The sequence below is a fragment of the Dromaius novaehollandiae genome, chromosome 25 (assembly GCF_036370855.1).
Source record: "Dromaius novaehollandiae isolate bDroNov1 chromosome 25, bDroNov1.hap1, whole genome shotgun sequence".
NCBI classification, from domain to species: domain Eukaryota; kingdom Metazoa; phylum Chordata; class Aves; order Casuariiformes; family Dromaiidae; genus Dromaius; species Dromaius novaehollandiae.
In genome coordinates, this window is record NC_088122.1 from 482,875 (window position 1) to 503,901 (window position 21,027).

The 21,027-nt window shown below is 52.4% G+C and overlaps 1 protein-coding gene across 1 annotated transcript; it reads left to right on the plus strand.

The window, feature by feature from the left end:
- Positions 1 to 3,250: 3,250 nt before the first annotated feature.
- Positions 3,251 to 19,201, plus strand: BSG (basigin (Ok blood group)). The gene is made up of 8 exons (XM_064497443.1): positions 3,251 to 3,403; positions 11,915 to 12,071; positions 13,952 to 14,040; positions 14,312 to 14,439; positions 14,657 to 14,930; positions 17,008 to 17,032; positions 17,363 to 17,433; positions 18,036 to 19,201. The coding sequence occupies exons 1-7, from the start codon at positions 3,331 to 3,333 to the stop codon at positions 17,418 to 17,420; spliced, it is 804 nt and encodes a 267-aa protein (XP_064353513.1). The 5' UTR covers positions 3,251 to 3,330; the 3' UTR covers positions 17,421 to 17,433; positions 18,036 to 19,201.
- Positions 19,202 to 21,027: the final 1,826 nt, after the last annotated feature.

Below are 21,027 nucleotides of genomic sequence, written 5' to 3' on the forward strand. Positions count from 1 at the left end.
CGGTGATGAGGAGTCCCCATTGCACTAGCAAAGCCGTTTTCTTTCCTTCCTCCCTTTCCTCCAAGGGCTCCAGACGCCTCCTCCAAGACGGGACGTGCAGTGCAGGCACCTCCGCACGTAGCGGGACTTGCCCAGGCGACGCCCGGCGGCCCCGGTGCCTCCCGCTCAGGCAGGAGCGGCGGTGCCGGGTGCCCAGGGCCGCGGCGTCTCCTCTGATCCGGGCGCGGCTGGGTGCCAGCCCCAGCCCACGGGCCGGGACTGGCCGGGACACGCGCTGCCGCAGGCGCTGCCCTTTGCTGCGCCGCGCCGCTCCTCCCGCCGCCGCTCGTCCCGGCTGCGCGGCACCGCCGGTGCCCGGGGGCCCCCGCTCCCTCCTCCGGGACGTGCCGCCGACAAACCGCTCGTCCGGGGCCATCCGTGGGGCTCCAGCCCCCGACACAGCTCCCTGGGCCTGCGATTAGCCAACCCCCCCCCCCCCCCGGCCTGATGAGCAAACGGGATATGGCTCGAGGACACCTGCGCGCGCACGCGGCAAACGCACGTGCTTTGCTCCTTAGGAAACCGGGCGAGAAGGTGAACAGGATTATTGTCGCTTCCCCGAGGCCAAGGTCACCCGGCGGCACTGGGCGCCCGGGCTCTACCCTTGTCACCGATGGCGCTGAGCTGCTCTCCAGGGCGAGACCCCGAGTGCCTCCGCCGGGCTCCCGCGGGCGGCGGGGGGTCTCCGTGGGGCGGGAAGCTCTGCAGCCCCAGCAGCACTTCTGGCAGCAGAGGGACCCCGAGCTGAGCCCGGGGAGGTGCTTTGCCAGCCCCCCTTCCCCCGGCCCCGGAGGTTTCCCTCCCTGCCGCGCCGTGCCCAGGCCCGCGTCGGCCCCGCAGGCAGCCGCGGCTGCCGGGCGATGGGAGCGGCGGCCGGGCAGGACGTACCGGGGCGCTCGGCACTTGGAGGAAGACCCGCGCCGGGGGCCGGGGCAGCTCGCGCGTGCCGGTGCGGCCCCGCGGGGAGCGCCGGGGGCCTGGCGCCGCCGGCACCATTGTTTCGCCTCTTCCTGTCCCTCCTGTCCGGCCCCGGCCCCGGGCAGCCGCCGCCTGCCTGGCTCCCGGCGCTCCCCGGTTCATCCGCAGGGCCGGGCCGGGGCACGGGACCGGCTCCCGGCTCCGGGCAGAGCCGCGGGGAGAAGCCGCTGCCTCGTGGAGGCCCCCCCGACCGGCTATCGGCCGCCCCAAGCGCCTCTGAGCTTATCAGGCTGCTGCGGCCGGGGGCGGGGGCCTCGGCACGGGACCGCCGCCCGGCCCCTCGTGGGGGGCCCGGGGGGGCAGGGCCGGGGGCTGCCGGGGCCGGGGCACCCCGTGGCGCGGCCGGGCTCCCCAGCACGCTGCGCTGCCGGTTTACCTTGGCGCGGCCTCGCCGCTGTTTGCAGGCGGCTGTTGTTCGTGCCTTGCCCCCCGTGCCGAGGAAGCGCTGCCCCTTCCTCTTCCCACGCGCCCCGCTGCGGGAACGCCAGCTCCGCGCCGGGCCGCCGGGACAGCGCTGCCTCCGCGGCACACGGTGTCCTTGGCTTGACAGTGCTGGAAACTCCTCCGCACATGTGTTTTCAACCCCCCTTTCTGCACGGCCGCAGATCCCCCCCGTCGCTCGCGGGCTCTGCTGGGGGTCCCCGCTGCTGCGTCCCCCGCGGCCTCCCTGCGCGGCGCACGAAGAGCGGCTCGGGGACGGCGCAGCCCACCCCGCACCCTGACCTCCTTCCCGGCCGCTCCCGGGTGATTGGCTTTACCCGCGCCCCCCCCGCGCCTGCCGGAGCCTCTGCAAATCCCCGTCCGTAAACACGCCGGGGGGGCGCCGGCCCCGCCGCCTCGGCTCGGCACCGCGGGCGAAGGGCACCGGCCCCCGGCCCCTGCCGCGGGGAGGAGGCACCGCGCTGCCCGCGGACCCCCATAAACGTTAACAGACGAGGAGGGCGGCCGGCCGGGGGGGGGGGGGCGGCAGGTTCCGCGTTTGGCCTCCGCAGGCGGGGAGTCAGGGCGACGGGGCGAGGGGGGTGTCCCCTTCCCGCTGAACTGATCCGTCTTGTGCTGGGAAAAACCCCGGACCCTCCCGCGCCTCTGCTCGCAGGCCGCCGCCGCGGCCAGACGCTTCCTCCCGTCCCGGCAGCGTGTCACCGCCGGCTGCTCCAGCCTCCTGGCCGCCGCGTTTGCCAGGCCCGAGGCTCCGGTTTTCTTTTCCCTCCCTCGCCCCAAGTTCGCAGAGCCGCAGGGCGAGTCGGGCTCAGGCGCGGCACTTGCCGCTCGGCCTCTCGCCCTGCTCATGCTCTAAGCTGCCCTGGGGGCGGCCGCCGGGCTGCTGCGGGGGCCGGGCGGGGAGAGCCCGCACAGCCGAGCCCCGCGCGCGGCTGAGGGTGCCGGGGGGGCGCGGCGAGCGAACCGGCCCCCCAGGCCACGCGCACCCAAGCGCGGCCCGGCCGCTGCCCCGCGGCGGAGGCGTCAGCCTCGTGCCTCCCTCAGCAGCCCCGTCACCCCGACGGCGAGGGGCAGAGCGCGGCCGGGGGCCCGTCAGGCGCCGGGGGCCCGTCAGGCGCCGGGGGCGGCGGCGGCTCGGCCCGGCACGCTCCGCTCCTGCTCCCGCTCCGCGGCCGGGGCGGCGGCGCCGCGCTGAGTCACCGGCCGGCGCTGGAGCCGGCGGCACCGAGCGGGAGCGGCGCGCCCGGGCGAGGCGCCTGGCGACGCTCCGGCGCGGGGCGGCCGGCGGCGAGGCGCCCTCAGGCCTGGGCTGCCCCGGGACCCCGAGGCCGGGAGCAGCGCCCGGCAGCAGCACCGGCGGCCGGGATCGCCACGGCGGCACCGGGGCGGAGAGGCGGCCCGGGCGCGGCGGGGACCACTGTCCCGGGAGGCCCCGCGAGGCCCCCGGGGAGGCCGCAGGGGAGGCCGCAGCCTGTCTCCCGCCGCCCCGGCGCCCCGCGGGCGGTCACGCAGCCCCTTGTCCCTCCCGTCCCCCGTCCCCCGCCGCCCGGCCGAGTGGACGGGAGGCGGCCCGGCCGCGCCCTTCCGATTGGCTGGCGGCCCGGGGAGCGGGCGTGGCCACGGCGGGTCCGGCCCGAACCGGCTCTCTCCGCAGGGGACGTGAGGGTGGAAGAAGGCGCTCCACCGCCTCTCCCCGCTGACTGGCCGGGCCCAGCCGGGTGGGCGGGCCACCCCGCCGAGGCGGCGGCGCGATTGGCCGCGGCCGGGGCCGAGGGGGCGGGGTCTCCCCGCCCGAAGCCCCGCCCCGCCTCCGTGACCCGGCTCGGGCCTTATAGCGGGCGGCGCGGCGCGGCGCGGGGCGGGTGGGCAGCGATGGCGGTGGGACTGCGCGGGCTCGTGGCGCTCCTCGTCGTCAGCGGCGTCCTCGCCGGCGCCGCGGGGACAAGTATGGGCCGGCCGGGGGGGCGGGGCGGGGCGGGGGGGCGGGCGGGCTCGTGGGGCGGCCGCGGGGCGCTGCGGGAGGCCCTGAGCTGGGCCCGGGGGGCGGCGGGTGGGGGTGGGGGGGTGCGGGTGCGGGGCTGGCCTGGGCCCCTCGGTGCCGGGGGGGGCCGGGGCCCGTGAGGCCTCCTCGGCCGGGGGCGGGGGGGGGCGGCGCCCCGCTGTACCGGGGGCTCCCCGCCGGCCCGGAGCAGGCCGGTCCCCCCGGGGTTGCCTGGAGCGGGGGGCGCGGCGGGGGCAGGGTGCCGCCGCGGCCCGGTGCCGCGCTGCAGTGGCACGTGCTGGTGCCCCGGGGGGAGCGGAGGGAGGCGGCGTGGCGCCGCCGCAGGTGATGCCGGTCCGGTTTCCTCTGGAATAGCAGCGGGGATCTGTGTTCCCTGCGGCCACTCCTCCCCTTTCTGGGGCTCGTGGGAAGCAGCAGATCTCCAGGGTTTAAAGCCCTAGAGATGTTCACGTGCTGCTTTAAGTTGATAATCCCCTAATGGAGAAGCAATGGCTGGTCCTGGTCCCTTGGCCGTTTCTGATGCACCGATAGAGCCTGGACGTGGTGCTGAGTTACAATAACCTATTGTTGGGTGCTCAAAAGCAGAGCCTTAAATGAACCGGGGTTTGGCATGTGCTGCTGCTTCGACATTTCAGCTTCTCACCTCCTGAGCTCCCATCAAAGGAGCCTGCTGGATTTATCTAGTCAGAGCCCTAGGTGAGCGGTCTGCCTCGGCAAACACCTTGGTCTCTTGCCTGCAGAGCTCCACAGCCTCTGGCTCTGACCTCACGCAGGAGGTGCTGGTGTTAGAGGCTTTGTTTCATTTGAGTTGCTCACTGCTTGGCATATTGGATACTGGAATTTTATTAGTCTGTATATGATATCAAGCTTACTGCAGTGTAGTAGAGCTAAATGTGAAGACTGAAGGAGATGTGGTGGGAAGTGCCTGGAAAAACCCAAGGATAGCAGTGGAGGTGTTAGGCTCTGATATTTCCTTGTGGTAGAGTTGCATTTTAGTATTATAGAACGGAAAAGGGGGGGCAGGGGGAGAGCATTCTTTCCTAAACTTTACCCTTATGGAGGAATGCGGGTTTGAGCTAACCTGAAACTGCCTGTGTTAGGGTACTTCTGCTCCATGCCACTATGCTGACCTGTAATGAGCAGTCTTTTCTCTAGAGGACTGACACAAATCGAGTTGGGAGTTGGGAATTGAATTTAGAGTTTAACACTTGCCCTGGTGAGGATTTTGAATACCTCCTGTCCGTGTATTTATTGGTCTTGCTTTTATGTAATGCTTAAGGGGAAAACTTCTATTTCTTTCCCTTACTGTGCATTTTCCTTCTTTTTCTCTCTCGATGAGCAAATTAAATGAAGAAAATGGTCCATTAGGGGAGTGTACCAGATCCTGTTTTTAGGTGTCCTTCCAGTGAGGTTTCCTAGGGGGGCTGGTGTTCCTGACTAGATCACTTAACTGTGTATTTGTTGATTTCTGGGTATTATAGTGGTCCATTTTGGATGAGAGACCAGTTGTAAACTTGCCTTGTTGCTGTTGGGGTTGGCTTAATCTGGATAGTGACTCTCCTGTTTGTCTTGTTTACTTCCAACAAAGTATTTAATGTGTAACACGAAGTGAGACATCTGGAAAAGGTGGTTTCTATTCTTGGTCTGAAAAGCATTGGAAACAAAAGTTTCTTCACAGGCCAGTCTGTTCTGTGATACGGGTACCCTGCCCTTCTAGTGATGCAGATTCTCTTAGGCTTGGTGTTTCCAGCCAGGTCTTTGGTCTCAGTCCGTAGGGTAGCTGGACTGTAACGCTTTGAATGGTGGAGTACGAGGCTGGATCGCTTAGCACTGATTTGCTAATCCAAATGTTAATTCTGGGAAATGGCTGAATAAAAAAAATCTCACTTGATCATGTAGCTACTTACTGGTCATTTGTCTCTTAATTCCAGCATTCTCTCTGGGCAGATGTGAAGACTTTTCAGTTTTCTGCTGTGCCTTTTGAGGTGTCTCTTGCCTGAGCCTTAGCTTCTGCTACTCTTCATAGAGGTGTTATTGTTCTGAGATCCTGTAACACTAACAGAGTTGTGCTGGTTGCTGAAGTCCTGTTTCTGGCTAGTGTGCAACAGTACTTTATTTTTGCTTAATTAAACATAATACAGGACTGTAAAGTTTTTTCCTTGCCTCTCGGCTGTGTTTAATGTTAGACTCTGTCTAGAGAGCAGGCTTCGTGAGGTGTTCCTTTTAAACTGCAGTGCTGAAGCTTTGCAGCTTGCAGCAGAGAACAACTGGCCGAATTGTAGAGGTCCAAGTCTGTGGGTAGGTGCGTGCTTGGACTCTGTTCTCGCTCAGATCATGAGAGGACAAAGTATTCAGACTTCCTGAGCGGACTGAAGGCACTTGCCTTTGACTTGGTTATTTAGTGAGTGCCTGGTTATGTGAAACTCGAGGGAGAGTAGACCAGCTATTAGTGGAAATGGCAATAAGTGTCAGAGCTTCATGTATCCCCTTCCTAAGCTGAGGAACAAAGGTCACGCCATGGGTGAGCGTGTACCCGGCCGGAGGACGCAGGTTTCTGCCAGGTTTAGCTGCCCTGAGATCTGTCTCGGCTTGTCAGGCGCTGTGTGGTCCACGAGAGCTCCTCCCTCTGCTCACGGGGCGGGGGGAGAGGTTGTTTTTAGTTTGAAGGTGACTCAAGAGTGTTATCTGGTCATGTCTGTCTTTGCCACTGTCTAGTTTGATCGGATACTGTCCTGTCCCCAGGAGAATGGTTCAGCCCTGTGATCGGCTCTGTTTAGTGAAGAGCGCCTTGCTTTTGTGAGCTGATTTCAATTTACAGCCCAGCACCATTCGGAAAGCGTTCGAATGCCTCTGATCAATTCCAGTGGGTTGATGCTGGTTATACTAGCGTGTCCCAGGACTCAGCGGGTGCTTTCCTGAGCCTTGAGTGTCCAGGACTTGATTGCTTGGTCTGCTTTGTGCTGGAAAAGTAGAGGGGGGATATTAATCCCTTGCGAAATGGGAATGATACTTGCTGTTTTTACCACTTGAACTCAAGGGTGCCTAGAGAGTAACGTGGATCTACTGAGTCTGAGCTACACATGAAGTGCCCTCTAGTTTGGAGCAAGTATTTTTGAAAGAACTTATTTTGTCAGCGCGCTATAATCAGCTTGTATCTGTAAAAGAAACCTTGATCATTAGTAGCTTCTTTAAATCAGGCTGCAGTTAAAATGGGACAGGCTTTTACAAGTGCTGTAGTCAGTTCTGTGACTTTCAAAATTAGCTGTTTGGGAGTGTTTAATCGCAGACTTGTGACTTAAAAACCAAGCTGGCGTGCAAAATTGTCAGGAGACTTGCCCACCAAAATACAAATCAGCTTGTCCCACACCAATACGTGAGTTTAACCTTGGTGAGCTCTTTAACTTGTTTTCTAGCCACTTAACAAGATTCAACTTCTAATATGTTGTTCTAAAAGTGAAGTTCAGCATATGAGAAAGTTGGTTAATACTCCTGTATTTCTTTTGGAACCCCTAGTGGCCTCCTTTTTTTTTTTTTTTAACCAATTTGGGAAGATTATTCTAGTGTCTCTAGTCCAGCTCTGTAATACAGAGTCAGTTTGAGGCCTTGAAACCTCTGCAAAGGTATTATTAAACAGTTTTTTTGTGAATGTAACTGGCAATACTGCAGTTGGTACATGAAATAACTCAGTAGCTAAGAAGTCTGGTGCTATTCTCAGACAGACCTCTGTTTCAGTTAATCTGTTTTAATTATCAGCCTTCTCTTAAAACTGTCTTGCTCTCAGGTGAGAGTCAGATCTCTCCTTCCTTGTCCAAACCTGTCTGTTCTTTCAGACTTCTGAAGCTTCAGAGTATAAGGCTAAATTTTCCTTTGAGAAGTGTTTAAATAGGGGAACTGACTTATGTAGGCCTCTGAAAATTACCTAGCAAACTTTTGTTTTGCTCGGATTTGAGCAAACTTGGGTTTATAATGCTGATTTATTCCCACACTTGCAAAAAAAAGTCATAGGATTTTTTTATTAAAACATATTTGGGCATCGAAAAACAAAAGAAGTCCCCTAACCCACCTCCTTTATGCCTATATAACATGATACATGTGTGAAGGACATGTATATAATCACAGACTTTCTTAGGTACTTAATACTGAGCAAGTTAACTTCCTGGAATGGTTCTTGGTATGGTAGATACTTGGTGGGTCTACTGTTAATGTCTGAGTAATGCCATCTGAAATCAGTGTGCAGGAAGTACGTATTGCAAAATTAACTAGTTCTACTCAAATCTTACTGAAACTGAGTCACGTAAGTAACCTTGACTCAAATATGATGTCTTTTCCTGAAATGACGTTCCTAGAGACTTCCTTCCTGCTCCCCTCTTTAAAAAAAAACCAAAAAACAAAAACAAAAACAAAAAAAACCAAACCTCTCCTGGGGCCTTCTCCTTCGCCCATCTGTCTTGTAATGATTTGGACAGTCTTACATCTGGGAGCTGCTGCTCATCCTTGATAATGCTGCGCCTGGCTAGTAGCCTAAAAATGTTTGGCAGCTCTGCTTTCTGCAGTCTACTGACTTAGGGATTTACCTTTGAACTGTCTGTTTTCAAAAGTTGAACCCTCTGGACTCTGAGCACAAGAGCAATTTGAAAAATACTGTAGTTTTAGCCTGCAGCTACTCATGGTTTTTTGATCTGTTTATTGTTAATATAGCTCTGCAAAGTTTAGCTTGCCTGGGATGAAGAAAGTATGATTTCACTGTTTGTATTACAATGAATATTACAAATTTCTTAACCTGGCTTGTGACATCCTGCAGACTGCAAAACGCTCTCAGAAATTTGTATTTAGAAGTATCTGACTTGCATCTCAGTGAGCAGGGTGACTAAGCAAGCACATGAGTGTGAAGGAGAGCAGACCTTGCGGTGCAGTGGAGGCCGGCGGCTGAGGCAGGCAGACGGTGCCGAGTGTGACAGTGCCCAACATCATCTAGTCACCATGCAGTGACAGGGTGAGGGCCAGGCTCTGGCCAGTTCCAAATTAAGATCAACTGACTTTGGGCATGTAAAGCTCAAGGAGGGACTGGCATCTTCCTCTCTGCAGGTGAGTGGGGAGCGATGTCTGCAGCGTGAAAATCTGCATGCACAAAAAATATTCTGACCTTCAGTGCGTCAGAGTAGGGAGGCCAGCGTAGGACTGCTAGTTCGGCGGGCTTGTGTGGCTGTCTTCTGCCTGTTTGGCTGGCTAGCTACAGCTGCAGGTGATCTCCAGAGGTCCCTTCCAACCCCAACTATTCTGTGAATCTTTGAAATACCTAATTAGCATTTCCTTTCTAGCTTGGAAGGATATTAGAACAATGGAATGGATTCCTAGTATGTTGTGTATAAGCATAGAGATATATTTAGTGAAGTATTTTTTCCTATTATGGTTAACAAAACTAAGCAAGGGCTTGATCTGTACTTTTAGTACTGCCATTTGTAGCCACCCTAACAGTGTCCTTTCTGCAGTGAAGCACATACTAGATTATGCTGTCTTGCTGCTGCCAGCTTTTCACTGCAAAGTGCAACGGATGTTTTGGCAGACTTGTGGAACTCCTTTTCAGCATATAGCAGATGCTAAAATCTTGTGAGGACATTGGAGACTGGATGAGCTTGTGGAACAAAAATCTACTGATGTTTACATCCTGAGCTGAAAATGCTTGGAGATGGGAGTGTGAAAGGGAAATGCTGCAGGCTTGTCTTGCTCGTGGAATACGGATACTAGGCTGGAGAGATTCTTGGTCTGATCCAGCGTGAGCATTGTGTTTGTAGTGCTGACCCTGACAGAAAGGATGCAATTTCATGACTGCTGGTCAAGTAGCTGATGATAACTAATATCACAACGGAATTAAATCAGTATTGCAAATAGGCTCTCTGTGTTCCCAGGCAGAGACCACTGAGCAGAACTTAACCAAAGTAATGAGGTAGCAACAATCAGGGCTGGTAACTTTGAGCTTGAAACTTAATTCTGTGGCTGGAGTAGTTATCAAGCTTCCACTGATGAAACTGTACACAGTTTCAGTGCACTGAGAGCAATTCTTGAATATCTGGAACATCACCACTGTTCTCTTGCTTCCCACCCCGTACTTCTCTGCACATGCAGCTAGTGTTTTTGTATTGTCAGCTGACTTGATTCCTTGTCCTGGGTAGACAGGAGGCCTGTAGTACTTTTCATTTGTCCTGTGTCAATTGTGTATTGTGGGTTTTTGTTTGCGTAGTGGCAAATGTTATATACGTGTGGCTGTTCTGCATGTTCTGGTTTCGCAGCGGAGTGGCGGAGAGTACTGTTGGCTGTAGACACAACAATTAGGGATAACTGTCCAGTTAAATGTGCAGCTGGGGATAGCTTACGGATTGCAGAGGGGAGGGAGTGGGAGGAGTCCACTGCTCTGAAGAATCGTGTTCCATCTTCTCAATGGCTGAAACTTTTTCCTTGTAGAGGCTGAATTCTTGCTTTGCACTAACACTTTGCACTAATACCTCTTCAACTCATAGCTGGCTTTATAAAGTCACCACTGTCTCAAAAGAGACTGACTCAGGACAGCGTCGAATTGTACTGCGAGGCGATTGGCAATCCTATCCCTGAGATCCAGTGGTGGTTTGAGGGAAACGAACCAAACGAGACCTATGCTCAGCTCTGGGATGGTGCACGGCAGGACCGTGTCAAAATCAACGCCACCTACAACCTGCACTCTACCAGTACCATCTACATCGCAAACCTCACAGTCGACGATTCGGGCATGTACGAGTGCCGGGCTAGCAACGACCCTGACCGCAACCACTTGTCGAAGAGCCCCAAAATCAAGTGGATCCGTTCCCAGGCGAACGTTTTTGTCATCGAACGTGAGTGGCCCTGCTGAGGCCTTGGCACTTGCTCGGACACTGATGTCTTGAGTCTCTTGCCATGCTCACCCCTGCACCTGTGTCCTGTGACTTCCCGAAAGCTCCCCTCACCCTCCCGTCCTGGCTGTAGAACCGAGACTCCTACCCTCCTGTGATCTCCCTCACCGCCTGTGACTTGATCCGAGGTGGCCCTGCTCAAAAAGGGTTGTGACTTCCCAACCAAAACACCGTGCAGCAATCCCGTACCTTTTCCAGAGCCCAAGACAGTAGAACATGCTGCTTAAGTACCTCCGTGTCCCAGTGCCGGCTTGCAGAATTGAGAATCTTGATTCTGCTGGTAGACTCTGCCCTAACCACCACTGACAAACCAGCCCTGCCCTACAGCTCGTCACAACTTCTGCTCCTGTGAACGTCTTGCTTAAGTTCGCTTTCTTGCTAGTGATACAAGCTGTGGGGATCAAAATCTGCTTTTAGTTTCTTGTGAAGCAACCATTTTTGAAATGGCTGTGTCTGTGTGTGACACTGAATGTGATTTAGTTGCTTGTACTGTGGAAGTGACCAAACTCCCTCTACTTACAGAGTTGAAAGTTGAACTCTTGAGCTAAGGGGCTGCTTTTTCCACAATAACAAACTTGAAGTAGTGAGGGAATTAAACATCCTGCTAAGATCCTATCATGAATCCTGATGTTAATGGAGCAAAATGACTAACATTCTCCTCAGCTTAAACATACTAGGAAATACAAAGCTCCAGTGGAATTTGGGTAGGAGGAGAAACAAAATGTCTTTCATCCCTGTGCAAAAATTGTTCCTCCCAAGAAAGTGGGAATGGGTGGGAGGGTAGGAAACCTAAAGTGTCACTAGGGCTGTATAATGGCTTTACTAATGGCAGCTATTTTCTTGGACTTACCTCCTATAAGTAGAAATGTCTGAGTAATCTTATGTTGCATAATTTACTGCTTCTTGGCACATGGAGATTCAGGACCTTTTGGAATCATGGTTACATAGGTTCTCACTGGAATAAATATAGCTATAAATTCTTGGGCTGCATCAGGTGGTGTGCATATTGCTTGCATGCTATCTTGTTTGTCACTCCTGATAAGTGTTTTGATTGCTGTCCTCAGTTATGCTACCTGGAGATGTCTAAACCTGCTCAAATTCTGGATTCGGTGAGTGCTAAAGAGGCTCGTAAGTGGAGGGCTGTACTCTCGCAACTGCCCTTCAGTGTGACCTTCTCCATTGTTTGAGCACTTAGCTCAGTTGGAATATATGAACTGCAGCCATTGTAGAGACAGCGGGAGGCTCAAAACTGTTGGGAGCACGTGGCAGTGGTCCTGATCGTGGTGGCAGCAGCTGTAGTGTCAGTATCCTGTTGTTGCCAAGTGCAGCCAGGCCCTAGTCATCTGGCTTTCAACTCTGTCCTGTGCTGGTATCATCAGTCCTGGTAGGAAATTGATAAAGAAGGTAAGTAGAAAGCAGTGATGGAGAAAAGGAGCTGTGTCTTCGTATTACTGGTTTTTTTTTAAAGGCACTTGGGCAGGTGCGTGACCTCTCGAATACCACATGTTAACTTCAATTGAATTTACAAATGCAGGTCCAAACGTCATAGCTCTTGTAACTGTCAGTTCTGGCAAGCTGATCCTCTCCTGTAACGTGACTACGCCTTACGCTTCCATCGAGGGCCATGAATGGATGAGTGGAGACAAGATACTTCAAGCGGACACGGAATCGAATGCTTTCACCAGTTACATGTAAGTGTCGGGGCAAGGACAGGTGAGAATGTCTGTGCACAAGGGACAGGTATTTTACCAGAAACAGTTAATGTTTCATATCAGTTGAACCTAAACTGAAGTGTCATCACATGCAGTCTTGCAGGAAACAAACTTTGAAACTTCAGAACAAAAGATGAGCAAAATAAAGGTTTGCTAAGGCCCAGCGTTTTCTTTTTGTGAGGAGGGGGCAAAAAGGAGGAGGAAGGGAAAGTAAATATGCCACCACGTCCTCTTAGTAAGAAAAGTACTGCTACCTAGTGTTTTCCTGCTGATGTTCTGCCACACTAGGTTGGTTTCTGTTGGATTCGGCAGCGCAGGGTGCCGTGTGGCTAGGGCTGCCCTGCTCTGTCCGGAGAACGTGAGCACCTGGCTCTTTGCAGCATTGACATCAGTGCAGTAAAATGTTTTCCCAGAGCTTTAAGGAGCTCTGGCTCTGGGAAGGAAATGGGCTCCCTGCTCCCCCAGAGGCCATGTGTGGAACAAGAGAAATTTATGTGATCTGTACAGTTGAGTTTTATGTACATACCTCAAGTACACTTCCAATGTCTAGCCTGTCCCTACAGAACAAGCTGGATAGTTGCCTGCAAGTTAGTCAGAAACTGTTTCCAGGCTGTAGCTGAGCAGAAACTGGAATACCAGCCTTATTGTAACAGTGCAGTGAGCTTTCCATTTTGATTACAGTCAGGCCTGGCTGGCACTGGCCCAGCAGCTGGAGAGGCATCATGTCCTTTTGTATGGCTGTGCCGACGTGCTTCTCTCCCCATAGCAACAGGGAGCTGAACAAGGATTAAAGTATTTATAACCCAGCCTCCCTCGCGTGACCTCAATTCCTTAGCTGAGTGGTTTTTGGGAGTGGGAAGCTCCATGCACAGCAGAGCTAACAAACAGCCTGTTGTCCCAGTGCAGCCACAGAACTAAAACTTTGTGCCTACCCCTTCTCTCAAGCGGGTATTACTAAGCTGCGGAATGAGATGTTTGTTGCAATGCACCATAATCCACTAAATCCCATTGCAGCAAATTTACAAAGATGAAAATGGGTGAGAGGTCTCGCTATGCTTGGATCAATGTAGAAACCCAGCCTGGGTTTTTTCTTAGTCACTATATTGCAGTGTGTTCCAGTGGACTTTCTTTTATAGGATGAATAACTCCTAACTCTACCTGCCTTCCTCTGAATCTGTTATCCTAAGCTCCTTGCCTGTCTGCTTTAAAGCTGAACTGCGGGGCTAATGTTTTACCTGAGGGGTGTGGCTGTGTCTCCTGTGCTGTACTAACTAGAATGCTCTGTTGCACTTCTGATTCTGTAGGTTTGCTCTGCAAGGTTATGTTTTTTTAGCAGGCCTGTGGTCTGTATAAAAGAGGGAAGGGTATGGAATCACCACTACTGAAGCACTGCATGTGACACTGCATCTGGTGATGAAGTAGTATTGTCCTGTTGCTCCTGTTTTTCTGCTTTAGCTAACAGTCAAGTCTTAATTTTTCCACTTTGTAAAGGCCCTGATGAGAAGAGTGGTTTGGGTAGGGAGTAAAAGCTGCTGGTTTCCAGGTTTCAGAACTCAAGATCAAGTGGTGTAAATGATCACTGTGAATCGACAGGCTTATGTCAGACTCAAGTGTATATGAAACCCTCTTCTCCCCCGCCCTTAATGTGTGGGGAGAGAGGTAAAGAATAGGGTTGTAGTAGATACATGGTGCTGCATAAATGTTAGAGCTGGAGGAGGAGGAATTGCCTGTAGATGAGATTACTGTTTAGATGTTTACGCATGCCTGTTACTTTCCCTGGGTCTGGAATTCAGTATCTGCTTTGTGGACAACAGTCAGTTGTGCTGCATGCTTATCTGACAACCTGTTTTTCTTGGTAGGATTGAGGGGAAGATGGAAGAGCACTCTGGAGTGTATGACTGTATCTACAAAACAAACCCAGTGATAAGAGCACAAGTGAATATATCTGGTAACTTCACGTGTTTGCTATGGGCACATGCACACAAGACATGGGAGAGGGATAATACCTGGTGGTCAAATCTGTTTGAACCTTTCAAAGCAGCTTGACATGCTTTCTCTCAAAGTGCTAAAGTTTGGACTAGTGAGGGGAGTAAGACCTATAATGCATTTCTCAAACTGAAGTAAAGTCCTTTGGTACTAGCTAGGTAGACAGACTGTGGGCAGTTCAAATCTTGTCTGGTCTGTACTGAAGTGTCTGGTTTCTTTTTCTCTTGCCATAGTTCCACCCCAAGTGGTGGCATACAAGAAGTCTGAGCATGGGAATGAGGGAGACACAGGAGTGCTGACCTGCAAGAGTTCCTCTTTCCCCCCTGTCGGTTCTTGGGTCTGGTACAAAAATGGTCAAGAGGTAAGCACTAGAGCCTCATCTTCCTTCCCTTCTGCCTACCCTACCTCCTGGCAAAGAGGTGGAGGACATCTTCCCTTGCAATAAGCTATTTCAAAGTAGCCATCTCAATGCCTTGGCAAGGAGGATTTCTATAGTGGTAGAAGCATATGGGCTAAGTGAGCCGCTCCCTTAAAACAGCATTGCCTGAGAGCTGTTTTTTTGTTATTCCTCCTTCCAGCCAATCATCAATGGTTCTGGTCGATTCATTATCAAGTCCAGTAGCAACAAAACAGAGTTACGCATTCTTAAACTGAGCATAGAGGAGGATACAGGCGACTACCACTGCAATGCCACCAACTCCTTTGGCTTTGGCGGGTCTACAGTGAACCTGCGCGTACGCAGCCGTCTGGCAGCACTCTGGCCCTTCTTGGGTATTGTCGCAGAAGTCCTGGTTCTTGTCACGATCATCTTTATCTATGAGAAGAGGAGGAAGCCAGATGAGGTTCTTGATGGTAAGAGGCACCTGGGGTTAAATCTTTCCAGGGAGTAACTTGTAAAATACAAACAAATGTTCTCACTGAGAATTCTGAGGAGTTCCCTTTGTAGGATGGGCCTTCCACTTGAATTTGAGGGCTGCTTCTCAGCATGCTTCTGGTACAATCATGGTGGTCTCTACCAGGCTAAAGAGAAAATGTCTGCCCTGTTTACTTCTGGGGGGATCTTATCAATATTTATAAATATCTGTTAGGAGGGTGTAAAGCAGGCAGAGCCAGACTGTTCTTGGGGGTGCCTAGTGGCAGGAGGGGAGGCAATGGGCACAAACCAAAACAGGAAATTCCATCTGAACATAAGAACACACTTTTTCACTGCAAGGTTGGAAACACTTCACTGTGACTGCTGGAACAGGTAGCCCAAAGAGGTTATGAAGTCCCTATCCTTTGAGATACTCAAAACCCAATTGGGCATGGTCCTGGGCAGCCTGCAGTAGCTGACCCTGCTTGAGCATGGGGGTGGGACCAGATGATCTCAAGAGTTCCCTTCCTGCCTCAACAATTCCATGATTCTGTGTTACTTTAGCCAGGAAGTTGCAAGTCAGTGTGCTGTTTCTGACAGCCCTTCAAGTGGTGTTTGGGTCAGGAGTGGGATAAAGTTCAGTGCCCCTTTGCCTTACCAGTTCCTTGCACTTTACTGAAGTGCCTCACACGAGTGTTTCCAGGACTGGATTTTGTCTGTGACAGTAATGTTCTGGAGAAGCTGATTTGCCAATATGCAGTAGAGCTGTTGTGGTGATGCAGAACCAGGGACCATGTTGCTGGCTGTATAAGCCCAGGTTTAGCTTAACTGAAGTTCAGTTCATCCTTGATGTTTTGGGGCTTCAAATCTGCATATTCAGGCCCTTAGGGTCTTCTTCAAAGTCCAGTGCTATCTTTACTCTTCTGGAAACACTGGCTCCTCCCTTTCCTTATCGGTTGGTCTCCATTGTGTTAGCCCAGCAGCCTGCTCTCTTATCTGATCCTGTTAACAATGCAGTGTAAATGATTGGTATCCTTCCTGCCTGTTAGGTCAGTCACCTTGGCCCTTCTCTAGGGAATGGCACACTAGGTAGGCTGAGGGTGGTGCTGCTGCAAAGCAAGCAGAGGGACCGAAAACTAAATGCTAAATATCCTTCCCCTGACTACATGTCTTGGGAAATCTTACTCAAGGCAGTCTTATAAAGAAGTGCTTTGACCTCTGATGCTCTTGGCTGGATAGATGTCTCCTATCTTAAGGATGTTTTAATCTGCAAAAAATCTGGAGCCTGGGTGTTGAGTGATCTGGCTTCCGATAATATCTGCCTGTTCAAGGTCCTGTCAAGTGCTGATCTGCCAGTGGCCATAATGAATGCTTTTACAGATGAAGACAGGGCACATATATGGAAACTTCCTTAGACCCCGGCAGGTTGCTCTGAGGCTGGACTTCTTAAGCTCAGATTTCCAGGTGCTTGTGGGTGAGGACAGTGTTGTTCTACAAACATATACAGCTTTACACATCACTTTACTGCCTTGGTTCTCCTTCCTCCAAAGTCTTTGTAGCTTTGTCCCTCTTGAGAGGAGGTAACAGGAAGCCAGTGCTGAGCCAGCTCCGACGAATGTTGCTCCTCGAGGGTTATGTGGTTGTGAACTAGCCACAAATGTGCCTCAGGATTAATGAAGTGCAAGACTTGATCTCTGCTGAGCAGGGGTAAAGACGTGGTTGTCCTGTGAGCCAAACTTACTCTCTGCCAACAGAAGCAACTGCATAACAGGAGCTTATGTCTAAGCTCGAGTCCTGCCTAAGCTTAGATAAGAAGCAGCGTAATACTCTGGATGACAGTGTTTTGCTAAGTAGCCCCCTGCTATCCCAAGCCCCAGTGGAAGCTCCGGGGTGAGATGACAGCTTGCTGTCATCCCTTCAAGTTCCAGTCCTGCATGGGCACTAGTATCCAGTAATCTGTGTGGAATCCCAGTCCTTAGAGTTTTAGAGAAGTAGCAGAAGAGTACAGTTTACTACTTACATATTCCTCCCTGATGCTATTTTTTCTCTTCTTTCTGTGCTGTCCTGAACGCGAAGATGATGATGGAGGTTCTGCACCACTGTAAGTACCTTGTTTTCCTGTTAAGCCAGACTTCTACCAGTAGATCACATTCTCCAGGGAATCTGTTCTGAATGCAAAAGCTAGCTGGTGCTGAAATACCTCACTAGGTTTCTGGGAGACTTTTTTCCCTGAATAGTTCATTTAATGTGGCCAATGTATCCATGACATAAAACTGAGAATGGCAGAAAAAGGTCTCCAAAACTGTCATTGTTCTAATAACTAATCTTATTTTGTCATATCTTGAGCATTTATTGGGACCTGAATTCCAATAGTGGTTAAGGTGGGCTTCTGTGCTAGCTTTTTTCCTGACTGTCCCTTTTCTCTTTTCAGGAAAAGTAATGCCACAAACCACAAGGACAAGAATGTCCGCCAGAGAAATGCTAACTAAGAGCAGGGGCCAGGTGAGTGCAATTTCTGGGGGCAGAGGTTTTGCTGAGAACAGTTGCTGTACCAGCATCTCCACCCCCTCACAGTGGAAGGCTCACGCAGCAGTCTGGAGATGATTGTCTAGGGGAACCTAGCTGGAGCTCTTTTGCAGTCCTCTGAGCAGCTGATAAAGGTCTTTGGAGGGAGCAGAAAGGTCCTGTTGTAACATCCATGCAGGGAGAGGCTCTTCTGGCCCAATGTCATACTGTAGTGTCTGGGGAGAGGGAGTGGGAAGTGCTGCTGTGGAGTTCCTACACAGGCCAGTAGGAGCCTTGCAGAAACTGCCAAAGCTGCCGGAGCTGTGTGCGTGCAGGGCACAACAGCGTATGTGGCCTCTGTCCAGGTAGACGAGGGGAGGCAGAGAAGAAAGTGGTAGTCTGCTGTGTGGCTCTAAAGCTTGGGAGGGACAGGACTACCTGGTAACTCCTGCTCTGGTCTTGGGCAGGAAGTGAGTCCTAGCCCAGAACTTTACTCAAGGCAGCCTGTGTCCTGCAGTGCTTTATCAACCCCTCTCGCACAGTGTGGCCTTGCTGGTATGAATGGGTTCTCTAACTGGCTTTTTTTTCTCTCATGCCAGGTGATGAGTAGCTGAAGAACTTGTCTGGACATTTTTTTCTTCTAATTTTTTTTGGTAAAATAGCACCATGAATATCCTAGTGCATCCTTGCAATTCAGTTATTTCACTTTCTAAAGAAACTTAAGTTGTAGAATCTAAAATACACTTTTTTTTTTTAAAAAAAAAAAAAAAGGAGTTGTGGGAGGGTTTTTCTACCTATAAATATAAATCCCTTGTTGCTGGTAGTCTTGGTCACTGGCTGTCTCTGTCCTAGGTTTCTTCATGTTGGTATAGAGGGTGTGGGTGGGATCAAAACCTACTTCTGTTCCTTACCTATGGGAAGAACAGGGTATGTTGGGTAGGGCTATTTTGAAATGCCCTCCTAGCCCCACCTCAGCTTTTAAGAGGCCACACAAGGAGCTAAGGAGAGCTGACACTGAGCATGGAAGTGAAATGTGCACGGCTGCTCGTGTGCCATTCTGTTGGAGGTGGCTGGTATGACCTGTGTTCCCAGTAGATCTATTGTCCTGTTTTGTATGGGTCAGGAAGAAACTGCTTTGGTAACCTTTTGGAAGTGACCTGACCTGACTGAAGGCATTAAGAAGTTTGTCTTTCCCAGTGCATCACCTGGAGCAAGGCCACATCTTTCCCTAGCTTTGAGGCAGGGTGTGCTCCTGTGAGCCATTCATGCAGGGCCACCACGCATGTCCGTCTGTGGCTCCTTGGGGAAGAGTGACAGAACCACTCATTGCTCAGTGTGTAGGAAACCACCCTGGACTCGCAAACACAGTGCCATGCTACTTCAGGCAAGCATCCCGGTCAGCTCCCTCCAGAGCTGCTCTTGTTGCCCTCTTAAATAAACAACCAGGAGGCAGTGTTAGAGCTGGAAACTGACTAAATATGATTAGTGTTAACTTATTTCATGGGGTTTTGTTAGTATCTCTTCTAAAGTTGCTACAGTGGGGGATAGGGGCAGAGTGTTGGAGTGAACACTGGGGCTGTGGTGCTTTGGGGAGCAGCTTAACAGCATGTATTCTTGTGCTTAAGCCATCTTGATGTTTGTGTGACATAGGAGCCTGAAAGCAGACAAATGCTCAGTGGAGTCTGTATTATCCTTATTGTTGGGTAGCATTGAACTATTCCATCTGTTAACATACTTCACAAATAAAGATGATTCCTCTCTTTTTTTTTTTTTTTTTCCATCTCTGTTTGGATTCTGGTATCTCTACCCTACTAGTTGGATGCTTGGGCTGTCTGATCTGCTCTGACTCATTTCTGGATCCTCTGGCTATAGAACATGGAGCTTTGTTTCACGAGCTCGTGCTAACTCAGACTGGACTCCAATTGCTGAGTGTTTGTACCTTTGAGAGGTGTTCAAGCCTTTACAAGTGGAGATGAACGCTGTTCCCTGCTCTGCAGAGAGGCCAAGGTCATTGGGTCTCTGGCATTACTGTTCTTGTTGCCCAGACAGTCCCCAGTTCTACATTAGCAGAAACAACATTGGTGGGAGAGTGTAAGGATGGCATAAACCTAAGCAAAGGTTAGGTTTTTCCAGATCTTGCCAGATCTTACCTTAATCTTGAAGAGCTTTGTTAGATGGTATCTTGAAGTTCAGTCCTGCTAAATCAAAGCTATGCTGTCTGAATGGGTGATGGAACCAAATAAAGCCCTAATGTGCCTGATCCAGGTTGGAGAACAGGGGTAATAATATCAGCTCACAGATAACCACTTCTCTTCCCCTGAAAGAGCAATTCCCCTATCAGGCCGTGCTCTTCCTCTGGCGACTGGGAATCAAAGCAGAACAACCTGGCTGCTAATGAAGGTGGATGGGTTTTGCAGCACATGAGGCTTCCCCTGCCTTCCCTTGGTAGGCTTTGAGCCAGGTGCTGCTTTTGCAGGGGAGGGATGCAGCCGTCCTGTTGCGGGAAAGGCTTCGCTTTGCCCTGCTGCAGGGTTCCTCAGCGGACATGGCAGCAGCGTTGCCCTGGGGCCGGCGATCAGGCTGAGCGTGGAGGAGGAGCCCTTGCAGGCCCCGTCAGGCCCTCATGGACGTGGTCTCCTGTCCAGCCAGAGCTGACCAAGTAAACGCTGGCAGCAGGCTGTTAACATTGCTGAATGCAGCCCCTCCTCTAGCGCCTGCTGTGCAAGTCTGCCACTGGCAGAAAGGCTTGGGGAGCAGTTCGGAAAGGGCTCTTAAGTTTCGTCTGTGTTACCAGAGCCTTTGGACTGGAAATCAGAGTATCTGAAGGTGACAGACTGAGCAACAGCCAAGTGCCTGTGGCCAAAACAAACAGCAGCAATGCCCCAGCCAGGAGCTCCCAGCAAACCAGATAACTGCTAGGAATGCTGCTGGGCTGTGTCAGCCTTTCAGAGGAGAGGAGCAAAAGGTGAACCTGGGACTGACAAAAATGAAAATCCAGGCTGGAGAAAGACCTGTGGCAGCAGTAAAGGGCACTGGAGCTAGTTGAAGACCTGGACTGTGCTATCTCTCTGAAGGGAGATAGCATGAAATGCAGTGTGAGGGTGGGTTGTGATCTGCTTGCCTGTGGCTCTGCACAGAGTACTTGAGCCTCCCAGAAACAGTCCCTTCAGCAGCAGCTGTTGTGAGAGCACTTGGCTTTTCTTCCTCACGCTGAATTCAGGGTGGCTTCGAGCTGACCTTAGGTTACTGGTTGCTGCTGCTGCGGCAGAGCCTCCCAGACTTCAGGGTGGGGAGGGAAGTCGCCTCAGGCCCTGTGGGTTGCCCGGGCGGATCAAGAAGGGGGGGGGGGGGTGCTCAAGCCAGTGCTGTACTTGCAGCCCTCCCTGCGTGCACAGGAGCTGCAGGGCCAGGCGGTCCCTCTGGCTGCTCACCCACAGACCCGTGGAGTAGCTGCCGCTGCGAGGGCTTGGTGCCAGCTGCAGAGCTGCTTCCCATCCATCGGGTCAGGCACAGAGTGCGTCCGTGGGCCCTCGAGCCCCCAGGAGCAAAGACCTTAGCAGATGTTTGCTGCTCACACGCGTAGATGTCTCG

Bases quoted from the DNA above. Each gene is read 5' to 3' on its own strand.
- BSG (XM_064497443.1), top strand. From the start codon at position 3,331: ATGGCGGTGGGACTGCGCGGGCTCGTGGCGCTCCTCGTCGTCAGCGGC. The intron at 3,404-11,914 runs GTATGGGCCGGC...TTACAAATGCAG, and splicing joins CGCCGGCGCCGCGGGGACAA to GTCCAAACGTCATAGCTCTT. The intron at 14,041-14,311 runs GTAACTTCACGT...CTCTTGCCATAG, and splicing joins AGCACAAGTGAATATATCTG to TTCCACCCCAAGTGGTGGCA.